Raw genomic sequence first — 18001 nt, 5'->3', positions numbered from 1 at the left:
TATCCTAACCTTCCCCCTGCAAACTGTCTATACACATTTCTGAAAGACGTTTACATACACGTTATCAGAAACTTTCATACCGGGAAATTATGTGCCATGTATTGGAAAAAACTGAATTGGTGGGTCTAAGGTAACAAATGTGTGCCTTTGCTTGCTTGACAATATCAGGATGGGCCCCATTGATTTGACCTGGCAATAATAATGACCATAGGCACAAAACTACATAAAATTGTCAAGACAAAACAATTTATTTGCCATCATGTAAAACTGTAGAGTCTAAAAAGAGCAGTATCCTAGGTTTGTGGAACTCTCTCAGTAAGAGACACTGATGGACATTTCCAGCACTACAAAACAATACTGAAGCGCTTAGTGTAAAAAAAAAAAAAAAAAAAAGGACACACAATATGCTATCAAAAGGATAACAGTAAATCTGTTAGATCACTATAAATATGATAAACAGTCATTTAACATAAGAAATAATGGCTTTTCAACAATCCCAGAATGCACATATCAATAACTCTCTGAAGTTGACATTTTACACATCAGAACCAGCTTCCTGTCCCATTTCACAAACACACACAAAAAAGTCTACCAAAGCACTATGTACGATTGATTCCTTCCAGTTGTTAAAGAAAAAAAGACAGAAAAATATTTTTCTTATGTCAAAGTATGGTTTTAACCATCTCACTTTTTCTCACACTTTACAGTGATCTGCTAATTTACCATTAAATGATATAAAATGAGAAGCTAATCTGGCTTTAGACCATGCCAAACACCAATACACCGAGTAATACATAGCCATGAAATAAATACCAATTTCAACATAGCAAAAATTTTGATATATATGCAAATTGTTACAGACAAGAGGCATCACATAAAAAAAAAAAAAAAAAAAAAAAGAATAAGAAAAACATCTCTTCTATAAGACATCCAGTGCTATGACATTGCCCCACACTGCTTGTCAGGATGAGGTGAACTGCCAGTATTGACAGACACCAAATAAATCATTAGGACTCAAACACTCACAGGCAAAACCTTTTTGTGGTTTACAATGGTACATAATGACCAAGAACATCATATTAAGATATTTGTGGGATTATTTTGAGATTGGGATTCATAACTTTAACATTAATTATGTCAATGGTAGCATCCTGGACAAAAAATGTCTGCTGTGACACGATTGCAGGCTCATCCATGCACTTACACCATTATGATCCGTTTCTTTAAGCTCTTTCTGTCTCTTCACAAGCAATAATGTTTAATAACACAGCTATAAATGACCCCATCTTTCCACTGGAGGGAACTTGTCTATCTCTCCAGTCTCTGTGACCTGTCGATCTCCCAGGATGAATGTCAACTGGTATCTCATCCTCACCTTCTCCTGCAAAACACACATAAACAATCAAGGTGAGTTGCTTTACTTGCTTTACTGCCACCACTGAAATACTTTCATTAACACATGCCAAATATCATTGTTGAGATACAGCATTGTATCTCTATAGCAGGCAAAAGAGAGATAAAAAAATATACAGTGATATTAAGTTGCAACTATTTAATAAACATCATCTAATGCTGAGGCAGGAGTGTGTGTGTGTGTGTGTGTAACTTCTTCACCTTCAGTGGGTTAGCCAGCAGCATGATCTGAGTAATGGAGCTGGGGGGCATGAGCGGGTTATAGGGAGTCAAATCAGTTCCAGACGGAGGCTGCAGCTTCACTCTCATAGACTGTCAATCACAATCAATGGGGCATGTAAAAAAAACAAAACAATAAGTTAATTATAAAATTATAATTAAAAGTGAATTCAATGGTAAACACTTGTAAACCAAAGCACTTCACAACTGCAAAACCAAAAGACTAAAAATGCCTATCTATCACAAAAGTAGAACTGTGAACAAAATTATACATCCAGTAAATTTAACACTTAAAAGAATACTAAAACTACAGTTCATGCCTCTCACCTTTGGCACAGCTGCCTGAAGCACTACACTCCTCACCAGCAGCGGTGCTGTGTTCAACATGGACACCACAATCACAAGGACATCAGGGCGACCAGGTGGGTGGTCAGTAGCAAAGTGCAAGAGCACACGAACACCATCCTTATCATAGGCTGTCACTGGACACTCCTTACCTGCGAAAACATTAAGAAAAAAACAGATGGTACTAAGTACCCTTCAGAGAGATCTGTCTGCAGGTAGCTATGCTTACCATCTCAACACCAAGTACTGTTAAATGGTGATTATGTTTTAATAAATTACAATATCTAAAGTGTATAAGTTCCAAAATCCACCAAGAGCTTTGTCAAAGTAAAAGGCAGATTTTCTGTTTTTAAATATTTTGGCATTCAACTGCATTTTAGTCAGTCTTTAGTCCTCTTATTTGCAATCATTATATGTATATACACTCACCAACCACTTTATTAGGTACACCTGTACACCTACTTATTCATGCGATTATCTAATCAGCCAATCATGTGGCAGCAGTGCAGTGCATAAAAACATTCAGATATGGGTCAGGAGCTTCAGTTAATGTTCACATCAACCATCAGAATGGGTAAAAAATTTTATCTCAGTGATTTCGACCGTGGCATGATTTTTGGTGCCTAATAAAGTGGTTGCTGAGTGTGTGTGTGTATATATATATATATATATATATATGCATTAAATTGGCCATTGATCACCATGCTCTCTAGACGTCGACATCGGCCATTGAAAAACCCATACTGGTCAACCACAACTTTAGGTATTCAACCATTTATTCTTCGAAGTCATTTACTCCATTTGGACACAACAGTTTGTTTGTTTTTTGCATCTTGCATGTTAATAATTTCATAATTAATGCTTGTTATTCACAATATTACAAAATAATACCTCTGCACTACTATGGCAAGCATTTTAAGTGGAATAACAGCTATAGTTTTCTAATATCAAAATAAAGAGGAACTTTTTGTCCTAATTAACAGCATCCATAATTCTTTAAAGGCCTTACTTGGTTTAATGGCCTCCAGTGGGACAAAGACACTGGTTAGGGAGATGTCCCCGCTTGAGGCTGAAGGTGTTTGATTGATTGGTATTGTAGGAGAGAGGGACCTGAAGAGAGGGCTGTCCGAAGTGAAGCTCTGTGGTTTGGCAGAGGTTACAGCAGAAGGCACTGGTGCTTTGCCAGCGGGCAAACTGAATGTGGTTAATGCAGTATGGATGTTTCCTTCACCTTGTCCAAGTTCTCTGCTGCCCAGGCTTGAATAACTGGACTGACTGCAACACATAAAGCAACAAAACGCCTCACTGTGTGGTGTCGAAAAGGTGCCGAAAGTTGTACTGCATCTTTTAACACCCTTGGATATTCATTCATGTTTTTTTCGTGCTATAAGTCCAGTGGAGAGAGTTCTGCCCCACTCTGTTTGAATGGCAACTATTAAGCTATCATGGGCACACACAGCATTAAAGAGCATTAAAAAAACAAAAAATGTATTGATTGATTTTCGTGATAAAATTGACAAAAATGTGAAGCTACGATGAAAATAGTGTTTCTCCAAAAATGATTAAAACTGGAGCACGTCACATTTGTGGATTTCTAGCTGGTAAAACTGCTATAAAACTATTATTATACGCAGCCGATATGCAATTTGGAACAAAAGACGACTCTGTGATCTCTGGGATAGAAAATATTTTTTTCCCCCGTGATGATGGTCCGCTGCCGTGGCATCGTCACACGCTCTTTATATCAGAGAGCACCAGCGCTAATAACATATGTCATACGAGTATGTTAATAATTTATACCCTGACACAATCTAAGTGGCCATATCATAATAGTATGCAACCCGGTAATGTTATCTATTGTATTTAGTTGTGTAACGCTGTTGTGCATATCCAGAATAGCTGCATATATCCATGGGTATCACAATGCATTCCATCATTACTGGTTTTCAGTAATTACTCTCAAATAATGACAAAATGCAATCTGTATTCATTTTAGCTTTTATTGACATTGTTCATTCCTCAGCTGCCATTATCCTCTCTGTTTATGTCATCGGGTTGTCTGCATGGTTTCCATCATTCCTGCACTCTCGCATACTTTCGGGTGGGCTGCATGTGTCCTTTTGGGAAGGAGTGGAGGGGTTAACATGAGTCAGATCAAACTAGGTTTTGCTGTTTGAGGCAATTTTTCTTTGTTAGAGTGCAAGTTAAAGTGTGCGCTGTGTAAAGCATTTGTACCTATATTTTTTCTATTGTCTTTTTCCTGTGTTATGTTTTTGAATAGTTTACTGATCACTTGAATGTCTATCACCTATCATTCATTGACCACAAAAAAAGCACCTTTTGAGAATATACCTGTCTGGAATCCTCACCCATCAATAACCTCCCTTGACCCCTCACAGTTACTCTACTACGACATCCCCCAATAAACGTAAGTATACTGTGGCGGTGGGCGTTCCAATGTTCCGCGCATGCCAACATCATAAGATTATCGTATACCGCATTATCATACAACTTCTCGCATATCACATATATTCTCCACATCGTGCAGCCCTAACACGCATATAGATAAATACACAAGTAACACTAAAATATTGTAAGGTATGTGTAGTCCCAGGTATAATAACCCATCCAGATATACAACTTTAAAAAACCAAGCAAAACTGGTACTGCAAATGAGTGGATCAGAAACCGAGACACATTTGGTAGCAATTTATTTAGTGATTTTGTTAGAAAAGAAAGCAGGCTGCGGAGGAAGGGGAAGTGTGCATCTGCTTTGTGCTGGGGAACAGAGAAGACACCGTTCTGGAAGGTTCCAAATTAATTTAAAGTGATAGTTCACCCAAAAATGAAAATTCTCTCATAATTTGCTCAACCTCACGACATCCCTGATGTGTATGACTTTCTTTCTTCTGCAGAACACAAATGAAGAATTTTAGAAGTATATCTCAGCTCTGTTAAGTCTTTTCAATGCAAGTGAATGGTGGCCAGAAATCTGAAGGTACAAAAAGCAGATAAAAGCAGCATAAAAGTAATCCATAAGACTCCAGTGGTTAAATCCATATGTTCAAAAGCTATATGATATGTGAGTGTGAGAATCACTTTAATATATAAAAATATTAAAAAATATTTAAGTCCTTTTTTACTACAAATCTCCACTTTCACTTTCAGATGTGAAAGTGAAACTAAAGTGACACCACATGTGACTTTCAGATCTTTATTTGTGTTCAGCAGAAGAAAGTCTTACACATCTGGGATAAAAAGAGGGTGAGTAAATAATGAGAGAATTTTCATTTTGGGGTGAACTATCCATTTAACCCCTGCCTGTCATGTTTAAAGGGCCATGAAACCCAATTTTCTAGTTTTTTGAGATGTTAACAATTATGTACATGTTGCACATCACTGAAAACAATGATGTCACTGATTATGTAAAATCCTAAATTGAAAGTGGTTTTATTTGTTGTTTTTTTTCTTAGTCATTTTGTTTTTCCGGTTTAAAAACTAAACGTTTAAGCAACGTCACAAACTGAGAAGTATATGCTAAAAGCCTGAGATGTAATTAGTAGAGAGTACATGTCTACGTCATTAGATTGAAGCGTTCGTTCTTATGAATAATGTCAAAAAACACGAATCAAATCACTGTTCTGCCTTGTGTATGAGATCACATTACAGCAGAGAATTCAAAATCACTTGCAGAAAGGACATCACATGAGCGTTTTCTGTCATAAACGGACCGGAGTGAGCATGGCCCCCATCTTCACACAGATCTTTAATAGATCACTGGAGCAGTGTGAAGTTCCCTGCTGCTTCAAACGCTCCACCATCATTCCGGTCCCCAAAAAACCCAAAATCACAGGACTTAACCTGTCGCTCTCATGTCTGTGGTCATGAAGTCATTTGAGAGACTGGTTTTGGACTACCTGAAGGACATCACTGGACCCCTGATTGACCCCATTCAGTTTGCTTACCTAGCAAACAGGTCTGTGGATGATGCTGTCAACATGGGACTGCATTACATCCTGCAACACCTCGACAGACCTGGGACTTATGCAAGGATCCTATTTGTGGACTTCAGTTCAGCCTTCAATACCATCAAGCCTGATCTTCTCTCAACCAAACTGACCCAGCTCTCCGTACCAAACATAATCTGTCGGTGGATCAACAGCTTTCTGACAGATAGGCAGCAGCTAGTGAGACTGGGGAAAATCACATCCGGGACCTTCACTATTAGCACTGGCGCTCCTCAGGGATCCGTTCTCTGTCCACTGCTCTTCTCCCTGTACACGAATGACTGCACTGCAAAGGACCCCTCTGTCAAGCTCCTGAAGTTTGCAGATGACACCACGGTCATCCACGACGGTGACGAGTCTGCATACAGACAGGAGGTTGAACAGCTGGCTGTCTGGTGCGGTCGCAACAACCTTGAGCTGAACACGCTCAAAACAGTGGAGATGATAGTGGACTTCAGGACAAACCCCCCCCCCCATCTTGAACAGCACTGTGGCAGCAGTGGAGTTATTCAGGTTCCTGGGCTCTACCATCTCTCAGGACCTGAAGTGGGACACCCACTCAGACTCCGTTGTGAAGAAGGCTCAGCAAAGGTTGTACTTTCTTCGCCAGCTGAGGAAGTTCAACCTGCCACTAGAGCTGCTGACTCAGTTCTACTCAGCCATCACTGAGTCTGTCCTGTGTACATCTATAACTGTCTGGTTTGGTTCAACCACAAAATCAGACAGAATGAAAATACAACGGACAGTCAGGACTGCTAAGAGGATTACTGGTGCCACCCTGCCCACCCTCCAAGACCTGTACATCTCCAGAGTGAGGAAATGTGCAGGTTGAATCACTCTGGACCCCACACACCCTGCCAACTCCCTTTTTGAACTGTTGCCCTCTGGCAGGCGCTACAGAGCACTCAGCACCAGGACAACCAGGCACAAGAACAGTTTTTACCCTCAGGCCATTTACCACATGAACAATTTACTGCCTTCAGGACTCACATAATGCAATAATGTATAAATATGTCATGTACATATGTAAATTCAATATTAAATTCAATAACTGTGCATATCCCTACCTTGCACATATATTACCACTTGCACATGTACATATGCCATTCTATATGTCCTATTTTTTTTTTGTATGTCTATTTATACTCTTACCTTGTTTTATATTCTGTGTCTCACTGTAATGTTCTGTGTGCACTTGCTTGCTTGTTTCTCCTATCACCAAAAAAACCTAGTGTACGTGAGCACACTTGGCAATAAAGCTAATTCTGATGTTTCTTGGCCGAAGTTCTGCTACTCTATCGCTCCACGTATTCCATCGCGTCTTCTCTGTACGTCTTTAAAACAGCTTGTTTAAAAACAGAAGACAATGTTGAAAATTAAAACTCAGTCATGTCAAATCTCTTTTTCAATTACTTGCGTCGTGTAAAAGTTACCAGGATTTAGGGTTGAAGTTGGAATACTAAATAACTACATAGACAGAGTTATTAAGTGATTTTATCACACTAGAGTCATGTTAAGACATATTTTTGTGGCTATCCTTTTAAAACAGTGTGTATTTAATGTTTTATGTATTGGACCCAATTACTTTCATTATTTCAGTGTCATGTGCCTCACTGAATGCAATTTTTTCCTTTAGAGAACTAAATTAGTCTGGTAATCAACATTATGACACAAATGCTGTCAATAGAGTTTAACTTGTTTTAAACATGAAACATTCCTTGGAAGAATAAAAACTTGTAAAGTCATGTTAAGTCTCAAAGCAGTACTGGTTTTGGTGGCAATGTCTGCTCTGAGTACTGTTCTTACTTCATTACCTATATCCAAATCTTTGATTTGCAAACTGTTATATCGTGTTCACACATACACACTTTTGTCTTATGATTAATATTAGGGATGTGCACAGTAATCGATTAATCGAGTACTCTTTCTACTTTAAATATTTGACTAGAAAAAACACTTTGAATATTGCAATTTGATTTTCCTTTGTGCCTTTGCCTGCAGTAGGCAAGCAACTGCTTCTCTCACCTAAATCTTGCCATTAGTTCTCCCAAAAAGAAAATTCTGCTATTAAAGTTATTGTATCCCTTCAGAAGACTTGGAAAGTACACTGGCGGTCAAAAGTTTGGAATAATGTACAGATTTTGCTCTTATGGAAAGAAATTGATACTTTTATTCACCAAAGGCATTCAACTGATCACAATGTATAGTCAGGACATTAATAACGTGAAAATTACTATTACAATTTGAAACAAATGTTCAGAACTTCTTAAACTATTTCAAAGAGTTCTCATCAAAAAATCCTCCACATGCAGCAATGACAGCTTTGCAGATCCTTGGCATTCTAGCTGTCGGTTTGTCCAGATACTCGTGACATTTCACCCCACACTTCCTGTAGCACTTGCCATAGACATGGCTGTCTTGTCTGGCATTTCTCACGCACCTAACAATCTAGCTGATCCCACAAAAGCTCAATGGGGTTAAGATCCATAACACTTTTTCCAATTATCTGTTGTCCAATATTTGTGTTTCTTTGCCCACTCTAACCTTTTCTTTTTGTTTTTCTGTTTCAAAAGTGGCTTTTTTTGTGTGCAGTTCTTCCCATAAGGCCTGCACCCCTGAGTCTTGTCTTTACTGTTGTACATGAAATTGGTGTTGAGCAGGTAGAATTCAATGAAGCTGTCAGCTGAGGACATGTGAGGCATCTATTTCTCAAACTAGAGACTATGATGTACTAATCCTCTTGTTTAGTTGTACATCTGGCCTTCCACATCTCTTTCTGTCCTTGTTAGAGCCAGTTGTCCATTGCCTTTGAAGACGGTCACCTTTGTATGAAATCTTCAGTTTTTTTTTTTTTTTTTTTTTTGGCAATTTCAAGCATTGTATAGCCTTCATTCCTCAAAACAATGACTGACTGATAATTTTCTAGAGAAAGCTGTTTCTTTTTTTGCCATTTTTGACCTAATATTGACCTTAAGACATGCCAGTCTATTGCATACTGTGGCAACTCAAAAACAAACACAAAGACAATGTTAAGCTTCATTTAACAAACCAAATGGCTTTGATGTGTTTGATATAATGTCAAGTGATTTTCTAGTACCAAATTAGCAATTTAGCATGATTACTCAAGGATAAGGTGTTGGAGTGATGGCTGCTAGAAATGGAGCCTGTCTAGATTTGATCAAAAATGACTTTTTTCAAATAGTGATGGTGCTGTTTTTTTACATCAGTAATATCCTGACTATACTTTGTGATCAGCTGAATGACACTTTGGTGAATTAAAGTACCAATTTCCTTCCAAAAAAGCAAAATCTGCACATTATTCCAAACTTTTGGCTGCCAGTGTATATTTCTATACAATAGTGTTTTTCTATGTGTTTTTTTTTTTATTTTGATCTAGATCTTGTTGTTTATGCATAGTGCTCATTTTCATAAGAAAAACAGATTCAAAAGTTTTTGCTAAAATTCAAGTAATCGATAACTTTTGTTTTTATGTGTTAGCGTATTCGATTAAAAAATTACTAGAAATGGCCATCCCTAATTAATATAAAGCAAAGTGTCCCCAAACTCTTTTGTCTTTGTCTCCACTCAGATTTTGATGTTCAGTCATGTTCATATGTTGTGTAAGTGTGTGCTTGACCCTCACCCACTACACTCCCACCTTTTTTTTTTAATATCTTTTCATGACCATTTAATTAGCCTGAAGTGTAAATGACTAGTGCTGAACTTGTGGGATTTCATGACTCTTTAAGCTTCCAGAGCATGTCATTTTCATTTTAGACTACCGGCATTTAGATTCAAATCTAGTTATTTTTGTGCTATATTTATTTATATTGTGTTTGTATGACCTGTTAGTCTTGACCAGGTCCAGCATGGCAAGGTCTTTACAGTTTTGCAGAATGGAGGGCAAGGCTGTCAGCTCAGCAGTTGGAAGGGAGCTTTCAGTTACAGTGACTGCGGAAGCTTTAGAGGTAGGTGGCCCTGTTGAGATGAGAGGATTCAAAGGAGCAGAGCCGTAGAGAAGGTCAATCACTGGTTGAGAAGTCTGTAGTATAAAAAACAATATATATATATATTTTTAGGGGTAGATATCAAACAGTATATCATACAGACTTTATATACTCAATTTCAATTAAATTTAAAGTCAACATTCAAAACTGACCCCATTTACTTTTTTAATGCACGCTCCTGGTGTTATTGTGCATGATTCATTGGTACATTTTTTTTATTTATTTTTTTTTTTTTAAAGTTTGTCTTCATAACCTTTTATTAAAATGTAATAACTTGCTCCACATCTAAAACGACGTTCCTTTTCTGCTGACATCACAAATCTCTCTTACTTTTCAACCTATCCCCCATTTAACTCCCACTTTTCATTATCCAATCTATTCCCTATCAATAAAAAATCAAGTCCTGCAGCTGCCCTAAATTTTTTTCATTGAATACATTGCATTACACAAGTAAAATGGGTTGCAAACAGTGTGTCATGTTGACCTATCCTGTAGTCTTGTAATCTTACTTGTGAAGAAATCCACAGATTGCTTTGATCTTCTTTTGTATTATTTTCTGCTGACTTGTTTGAGGTTGTGTCTAGATTACCAAGGCCTGAAAAGTAGTAAAAGTGTTATTTAAAAAATCTGAGATCCTTACAAACTGAATAATGAAGTCTGGATGGATGTCTGATATTTATTCAATTTGAATATGTTCTTATTGTTAATGGAATATTCATCATACATAATAAAAATGCTTTAAAAACAATTTACCAAATGATCCAAGTTCCTCATCTAACAGTGAGAGACTACTGGGAAGCTGACTTGGTGGGGAAAGGTAAGAGCTGTTACTCTCACTGATTCGGAAACCTAATGACCCAGAGGACGTGTTGGAGGAGGAAGGCTGAGTTCCCACTAAAGGTGTAAGTGTGAGCAGTTCAGCTGGTATGAAATCGGAGTGCTGAGGTGAAGGCAAAACTTGCTTGACAGGTGAAGGAGTCCCAAGGTCTACATCAGCCAAATCAATCAAAATCTCTGAAGAACTTCTGCCATTGGGGCCTGAACCAAACGATAATATGAAATGCACACTGAACTGCATTTTCAGGCCAGTAGTGTTGTAAACCAGCAAAGCTATTTCTCTTTGGATATTTCAGATTAGTAAATTTGTAATAGTGTTCAACCAATAAGGAGTTTTCCAAGGCCAGTGTCGATATATGGAGAGCATGGTGGCCAATATGTCAGTAAATGGCATGAGCACAATGTTGCTAAATAACATTTAGTCAAAGATTCACTCAGAGATTCAGATAATTTAAATAAAAAAATAAATCAGTAAGATATAAGATTCAACTTTAATAAAAAAAAATATAAGTGTTTTATATACTGTGACATACCAAAGATATATCTTTACCAAATAATGACCGATTTATTGGCCTTGCCGATATATTGGTCAACCACTATTTTTCATATATTCAGTTCAGACACATTATACATACGTTCTGTAGCTGTTGATCCAGGTGTGTCAATGACGATGGTCTGTCCTTCAACAATGTTTTTATAAGAGTTGATGACTCGTGAGAGATCATCGCTAGCATGCAAAATATCACCTGCCCCAAAGGAGACCACATGTTACATGTGAACAAAAGGAAGTTATTTTGTTCTATCATATTGTCACAAGATCTAAATGAGTTTTTTTTTAATAATGTGTTTTACCTAAGGCACTGTCATCATCCTCTGTCTCTGTAGCAAGTTTGAAGACAGCAGTTCTTAGCTTGTCACAGTCATTATAAAGATCCTAAAAATATAAAGCACAGCACACTGCAAGTGGTCAGTTACATTTAAATGCAGGGCAATGTTAGGATAAGCAGTGACTCACCTTCATAAGTTCTTTGTCTGCTTGGGTTGACTCATCTTTTTTAAAATTATTTAGCATCTCGTTAAGGAGCTTCACACTGTTTTTCACCTCCTCCAGGGTGCTGGTACGCTGAGATGCTTTCTGCTGTATAGCCTCATCCTGAAAGAAAAATTTATTATTTCATGCACAGCTCTCATGGTGGCAATATTTGCTTGCCAATATATCTAATCTCACTTAAAACATTAGTATCATACTATCCAAGCCCTCACCTCTTTGACCATGCTCTTGATAATGCGATTGGCTTCTTGCAGATCCTCTGGCTTTTTACTCTTAAGAAGTTCTGCAAGACGCTGCAAAGACAATGTTTTGAGATTTTACAAAACAATATTGGCTTTCATCTGCTATATGAAATATTGGCCCCCTATAACTCTAATATTATAACTTGTTTCCGCACCTTACTCTTTTCCTCATTGTCAAACACTGGATTTTTGGGCTTCGGCGAGGGAACAAGGGTCTTGTCCACAGGAACCTCTGGGTCTGCTGTTACAATGCCTGAGAAAGTATGGGGCACATGACAGATTAAACAAGACTGGCAAAGTTGGGGTATAGAAGAAGGTGAGATTGCAGTGAATTTACAGTTTATACAGATGAGGTCATCAGTTTGAATAAAAAAAGAAAAAAAAAAGAAAAAGAGGAATTATAAAAACTGCATTTTGCTTATTCTATTAAGTACTGACCTGATGAAGATATTTGACATAACAGATATTTACATTTTCTCCACACGACAAAATAATTGAATTTACAAAAATTATTCTGCTCAGAAGTATACATACTGTACGTCTGGCTCTTAACCTCGTGCGACTCCGCGTTCACGTGCGTGGATGTTGTATTTTGGCTTCGCTATTTGCAAAGCATTATTTAGTTAAACCGAATGAACTCAGTTCAGAAGACTCTGCGCTGTCAGTAACGTATGGAGTCGTGTGACAAAACAACATGGCGCCAATCACAGCAGAGTTTATCTTTGGGAAAGCCGCCAATAAAACTACATCTGGTAAGAAACCTAATTAAGTTTTTAAATTGAAACCTGTTTGACTCAAATGATTAGAGTCTTAAGTTTCATCCAATTTATCGCGAAATGCCACGCTGCTAAACACAAAGTACACTAATGTGTACTTTAGTGCATTTTTTCCTTAGAAATCCTATATTTACCGTGCATTATCACATTAAGAATGAATGGGTTCATCCAAAAGCTGAAAATGTTTTATTTCAGAGGCTTTATATTGAGTTAGGATGAAAATAAGATGCATTTCGAACTTTTCTGAGACCAGTGCAGACAGACAACACTGAAGTCATTCACTAAATAGGGAGCAAGGCAGAAAGAGAGCATCCTATAGCTAAGTGCATTCACTCGTAAATCCGAACAAAAGTTCAGTTTCAGGCTGCAGATGATGTTCGGACCACTCAACATGTTAGGCATGGGACAATGGTAATCAGTAATCAATAGATTCAGAATGTATAATTTTACTTTAACATGGTTGGCAGTGATTGGATGATGCTGGCCATTACTTTGAATCAGAATTAAGTACGCTAATTTCTGATGTAATGTCTGTAACGCAGTGTTTCACATTAATTGACTAGACTCCGGCGGCCCGCAACAGTCTAATTTGCCCCACCACGGTCTCATAATGAACCAAAAACATTTTTACATTTCTCATCTAAAATATTTTTGCACTTCTCAGTCTCATAATAACATAAATTAAAAGGTAGTGTTTTGTGCTCTCCCTCGCGCGCCAGTCAGTTCAGTCAGCTCCTCACCCGCTGCTGTAAACTCACACGCTCACACACACTCGCAGATACACTGGAGTATTCCTGGATCCGTCTAACATTATTTGGTTGAGGAGGATGACAAATCTTTGAGGTAAGTAACGTTAACTAACATTAAATGTATCCACTGCATTTATACACAACTCCACACACAATGTATCATCATCAGTGTACAAGAGCAAACAGATAATATTACTGCCGAAGTTAGAATCATGATGATTAACATAAATTAACATTAGCATTACTAGGTTAATTGGCATAATGATACACTGCTTATGGCTTCACTAGCTAGCTATCGTTAGCAGTCTGAGGTAATGTTAAAAGATAAAAAGCTGAAACTGACTCCCTAGTTTGTACCCTGTGAGAGATTAGTTAGCACCACAGACTCTAGCTCTGAGTGAAAATTGTGGGTCGGGTAGTGTAAGTCTAGCTAATTTTAGCCAATCGCTTTTGGCGAGGCAGGATTTGGCTCTGTTTGTGAACAGCTGTCAGTTAAACCCTGGCTGGGGGTGAAGAGCATCATGTGTATGGGGAAGAATTGGGGGCGCTGTTTCTCACAATTCTATTTATTTCAAAGTTGCCTACTGCAGCTTTAAGAGCACAAAATTGTTTACAAGAGCACAACACTAGCCTCTTAATTTTGCTCTTAAAGTGCACCAGATGGAAGTATTTAACTTTAAAATGTACAAAATTATCTTACGGGGGAGCATGCCCCCGGACTCCCCTAGAGGCTATCTTTAGTGATAGTTGTGCATGAGTCCCTGCTTTGTCCTGAGCAGTGAAGCTGCCCACTGTATTTAAGAAAAATCCTAGAGGTACTGCACGTTCTTTGGTTTCTCAGCATTTTCTGCACATTTGAGTTCCTCCCAACAGTGGTTATATGATGCTGACATCCAGCTTTTACACTTAAGACAACTGAGGGACTCATACACAACTATTACAAAAGGCTGCAAACATTCGTTGTGCTCAAGAAGGTAACACACTATATTAAGAACTTTTGAACAGGATGATTTGAACAAGATGATTTGTGTAAACTGTTATTATTTTGTCTTGTGGGGTATATGTAAATATCTGTTATGTAGATTCTTAAAGGAAAAAAATAAAAAATATGATCTTTTGCATCTTGTATTTTTATAAATTCTGCAAGGGGTGAGTAAACTTATGAGACAAAACTTACCTTGTTTCTTTAGCATTTGATAGGCCTCTGTGATCTTTGCCTCATTTGGTAAAGCAACTGACCAGCTGTAGAGCAACTCTATTACTTTAGTCTTCACTTGTTCAGATACTCTGTCGGCCAAATACTGTAGTAAAAATGCATAAACAAGATTACATAAGGTATGTGTGTCATTACGCAGATAATAAAAATATTTAATGTGTTGATTTTACTGTATTAACTTACCTTAGGTGAAACTACTTTAATAAGTTCATTTAAAAATCGAAACTTTCCAACTTCATTATGAAACCTTCTCCCACAGTTCTTCATGCAAGCTTCTAAAACCTGTAACATTGGAGCACTCTAAATTTAGATGGCCACTAAATGTCCCAGCCAAGATCACAGTTTTGACATAATAATATTAAAGAATTAAAGGGATTGTTTTCCCAAAATGAAAATTCTCTCATCATTTACTCACCCTTATGCCATCCCAGATGTGTATGACTTTCTTTCATCTGAAGAACACACATGAAGATTTTTAGAAGAACATCTGAGCTCTGTAGGTCAACACAAAGCAAGTGAATGGTGATCAGGCATTTAAAGCTCCAAAAAGCACATAAAGACAGCATAAAAGTAATCCATACGACTCTAGTGGTTTAATCAATGTCTTCTGAAGCGATCCAGTTGGTTGTGGGTGAGAACAGACCAAAATATAACTCCTTTTTCACTGTACATCTTGCCATTGCAGTCTCTAGGTACGATCATGTATTTCAAGCTTGATTACACTTCCTAATGCTTAACGCATGTGCAGAGTGCTAGATGGTGCTACAGGATGTCAAATCGAGCTTGAAATCATAATCGCCAAGGAGACTGATGTCAAAATGTAGTGAAAAAGGAGTTACATTTTGGTCTGTTCTCACCCAAAACCAAATGGATCACTTCAGAAGACACTGATTAAAGCACAGGAGTTTGAAGGATTATGTTTATGCTGATTTTATCTGCTATTTTGAGCTTCAAAGGCCTGATCACCATTCACTTGCATTGTGTGGACCTACAGAGCTCAGATATTCTTCTAAAAATCTTTGTTTGACTTTCTTTCTTCTGCTGAACACAAACACATCTGGGATGGCATGAGGGTGAGTAAATGATGAGAGAATTTTCATTTTTTGGGTGAACTATCACTTTAAGGAGATAAACTCACAGTTAGTGACTGTAATGACTCCCAGTCTTGTGGTGACTGGATTTTATGTGCTAATAAACGGACCGATATCTGTGGGCTGCAAGATAAAGACATTAATTCTCTCAATTCAGTGATTCATTATGTGAAGCACAAACTTTGCACATGTTTCCTTATGTTCAAGATGCCAGTGTCTTACAGCAACAATAAAATGTAAAGTTTGTAAACATACCCCTCAAGTTCCTTATTGATTTGGTCACAGAACCCAATGATGTACTCCCACTCCTCCTGTCTGTTAGAAGGATTGGTGGCTTTGTCTAAGAAGAAAATCAATATCAGCTAATAAATCTCACTGTTTTCAACTGAAAATTATGTAGGCCTATTCAACAGCTGTTACTCATCTTATTTTGCCAAATTTTCAAATTAACAATTTTGTCAAGTAATAAATGTAATATATATATTAATTTAATCATGCAACATGCAACTACAGTTTGTGGCAGAATGACTGGTAAGCTACTTTAAAGGTGCACATCGAATAGTATGCAGGACCTAGTGGCATGGATGCAGCATCATTCAAAAGCAATAGTTATATTAGTTACTGATGCCATTTCAGAAATGTATCACAGTCAGTCATGATTAATTTCATCCCTGTGTGAAAGTGTCCAATAACAGGGTGGTTACAAAGAATAATTAAGTTGTATTTGGCTGGTGCATGTGATCCTAAAACATGCCCGCCCCCATGAGGAGAGCCTTTCCATGTAGAATAAAACAGCTTTTATAAGGTTACTGATGTGAGTGGTCTTGATATTATATAGTACATATGTTTCAAAATTACAATTAATTTATTTAGAAGTAAAAATGTTAAATGAGAAAAAAATTACTGTGGGCACTTTTAAACAGAAAAAAGGATAACTGTCCCAGAGCTAATAGTCAAGAAGAGTAACCAAATAAAAACTGTTAGCATTTCAAAAGAAGGTTAATGTACTTTTCCAATGCCAACCTCGGGGAAGTTTAATGTTTATATTATGATAATAACTTTTGACTACGTGTATGACGTAGATCTTGCAAATAACACAACATTGAGAAGGTGTCTCGAAACCTAGTGAGCAGCCAATGTAGACAGCATTTTGAGCATCATAAACACGATCGAACGTTTGACCCAAATATGCTGCTAACTTAAAACGTGACTTTGATGCACAAAATGATATCTAGGTAGGCAGCTCACTTTGTTTTGAGACACAGCCTGAGTTTACCAACCAAACATCCTGTCACTGTAAACAACTGGATGAAAACAACTGTTCTTAAATACAATCTGGATACGACCATTTATGCCAGAATTAAAGGCATTACAGAGAAAAATCTAAAAGGTATCTAATCTGGTCACATATTAGCACGACAACTCACTTAGCCATGACTCCAGGGACTCTCCTTCCGTATCCGCCATGATTACTGTTACTGACGTGAGCGAGCGGAACCTTCTCGTCATGTGACAGTCTCGTGGCACACTGGCTGTGTTTCATTACAAAACGAACTCTCTGACAAGACAGCATTTGGTGCATCATGTGCGCGCTCCACCGTTTGACAAAAAATTTGCTGATGACTTAGAAAATGCCTATTAGCATATTTGCCCAACTTAGAATGTTTTAAGTTGTTTTTCAGCAGGTGTCACCTGACGTCTTTTAAATAATACTTATGTGGCGTTTTTTAATATGTTAAAATACATCTGATACAAAAATAATTTTAAAGGAATAGTTCACCCAAAAATGAAAATTCTCTCATCATTTACTCACCTTCATGCCATCCCAGATCTTAATTACTTTCCTTCTTCTGCACTACACAAATGAAGATATTTAGAAGAATATCTGAGCTCTGTAGGTTCATACAATGCAACTGAATGGTGACCAAAACTTTGAAGCTCCAAAAAACACAAATGCAGCCTAAAAGTAATCCATACATCTCCAGTGGTTTAATCCATGTCTTCTGAAGCCATCTAACCAGTCTTGAGTGAGAAAGAGCAAAATGTAA

At 37.5% G+C, this 18001-nt stretch overlaps 1 protein-coding gene across 2 annotated transcripts; it reads right to left on the bottom strand.

Moving 5' to 3' along the window:
* Positions 1-224: 224 nt before the first annotated feature.
* LOC127446449 (ADP-ribosylation factor-binding protein GGA3-like) lies at positions 225-17797 on the bottom strand. 2 transcript variants are annotated; one of them, XM_051707355.1, is made up of 17 exons: positions 17381-17796; positions 16209-16293; positions 16001-16076; positions 15046-15144; positions 14824-14947; positions 12277-12374; positions 12092-12172; positions 11844-11981; positions 11681-11762; positions 11464-11574; positions 10745-11029; positions 10501-10586; positions 9830-10026; positions 2987-3252; positions 1960-2129; positions 1615-1725; positions 225-1381 (listed from the first exon to the last, which is right to left on the bottom strand). In XM_051707355.1, exons 1-17 carry the CDS (start codon positions 17460-17462, stop codon positions 1271-1273), a joined length of 2202 nt encoding a protein of 733 aa, XP_051563315.1. In that variant the 5' UTR covers positions 17463-17796; the 3' UTR covers positions 225-1270. The 2 variants fall into 2 exon arrangements, with proteins under 2 accessions (XP_051563315.1, XP_051563316.1); XM_051707356.1 differs by lacking the exon at positions 10745-11029 and having other exon boundaries at positions 17381-17797.
* Between the last annotated feature and the right edge of the window lie 204 nt (positions 17798-18001).

This window comes from Myxocyprinus asiaticus, chromosome 9 (genome assembly GCF_019703515.2).
Source record: "Myxocyprinus asiaticus isolate MX2 ecotype Aquarium Trade chromosome 9, UBuf_Myxa_2, whole genome shotgun sequence".
NCBI lineage: Eukaryota > Metazoa > Chordata > Actinopteri > Cypriniformes > Catostomidae > Myxocyprinus > Myxocyprinus asiaticus.
This window is presented reverse-complemented; position numbering and strand designations above follow the sequence as displayed.

Excerpts from the sequence above, each read along its gene's own strand:
- LOC127446449 (XM_051707355.1), bottom strand. The coding sequence starts at position 17,462 with ATGACGAGAAGGTTCCGCTCGCTCACGTCAGTAACAGTAATCATGGCG. Across the intron at positions 11,030-11,463 it reads TGGATCAACAGCTACAGAAC|GCCCCAATGGCAGAAGTTCT; the intron begins GTATGTATAATG and ends CGTTTGGTTCAG. Across the intron at positions 10,027-10,500 it reads ATCTGTGGATTTCTTCACAA|ACTTCTCAACCAGTGATTGA; the intron begins GTAAGATTACAA and ends TTTATACTACAG.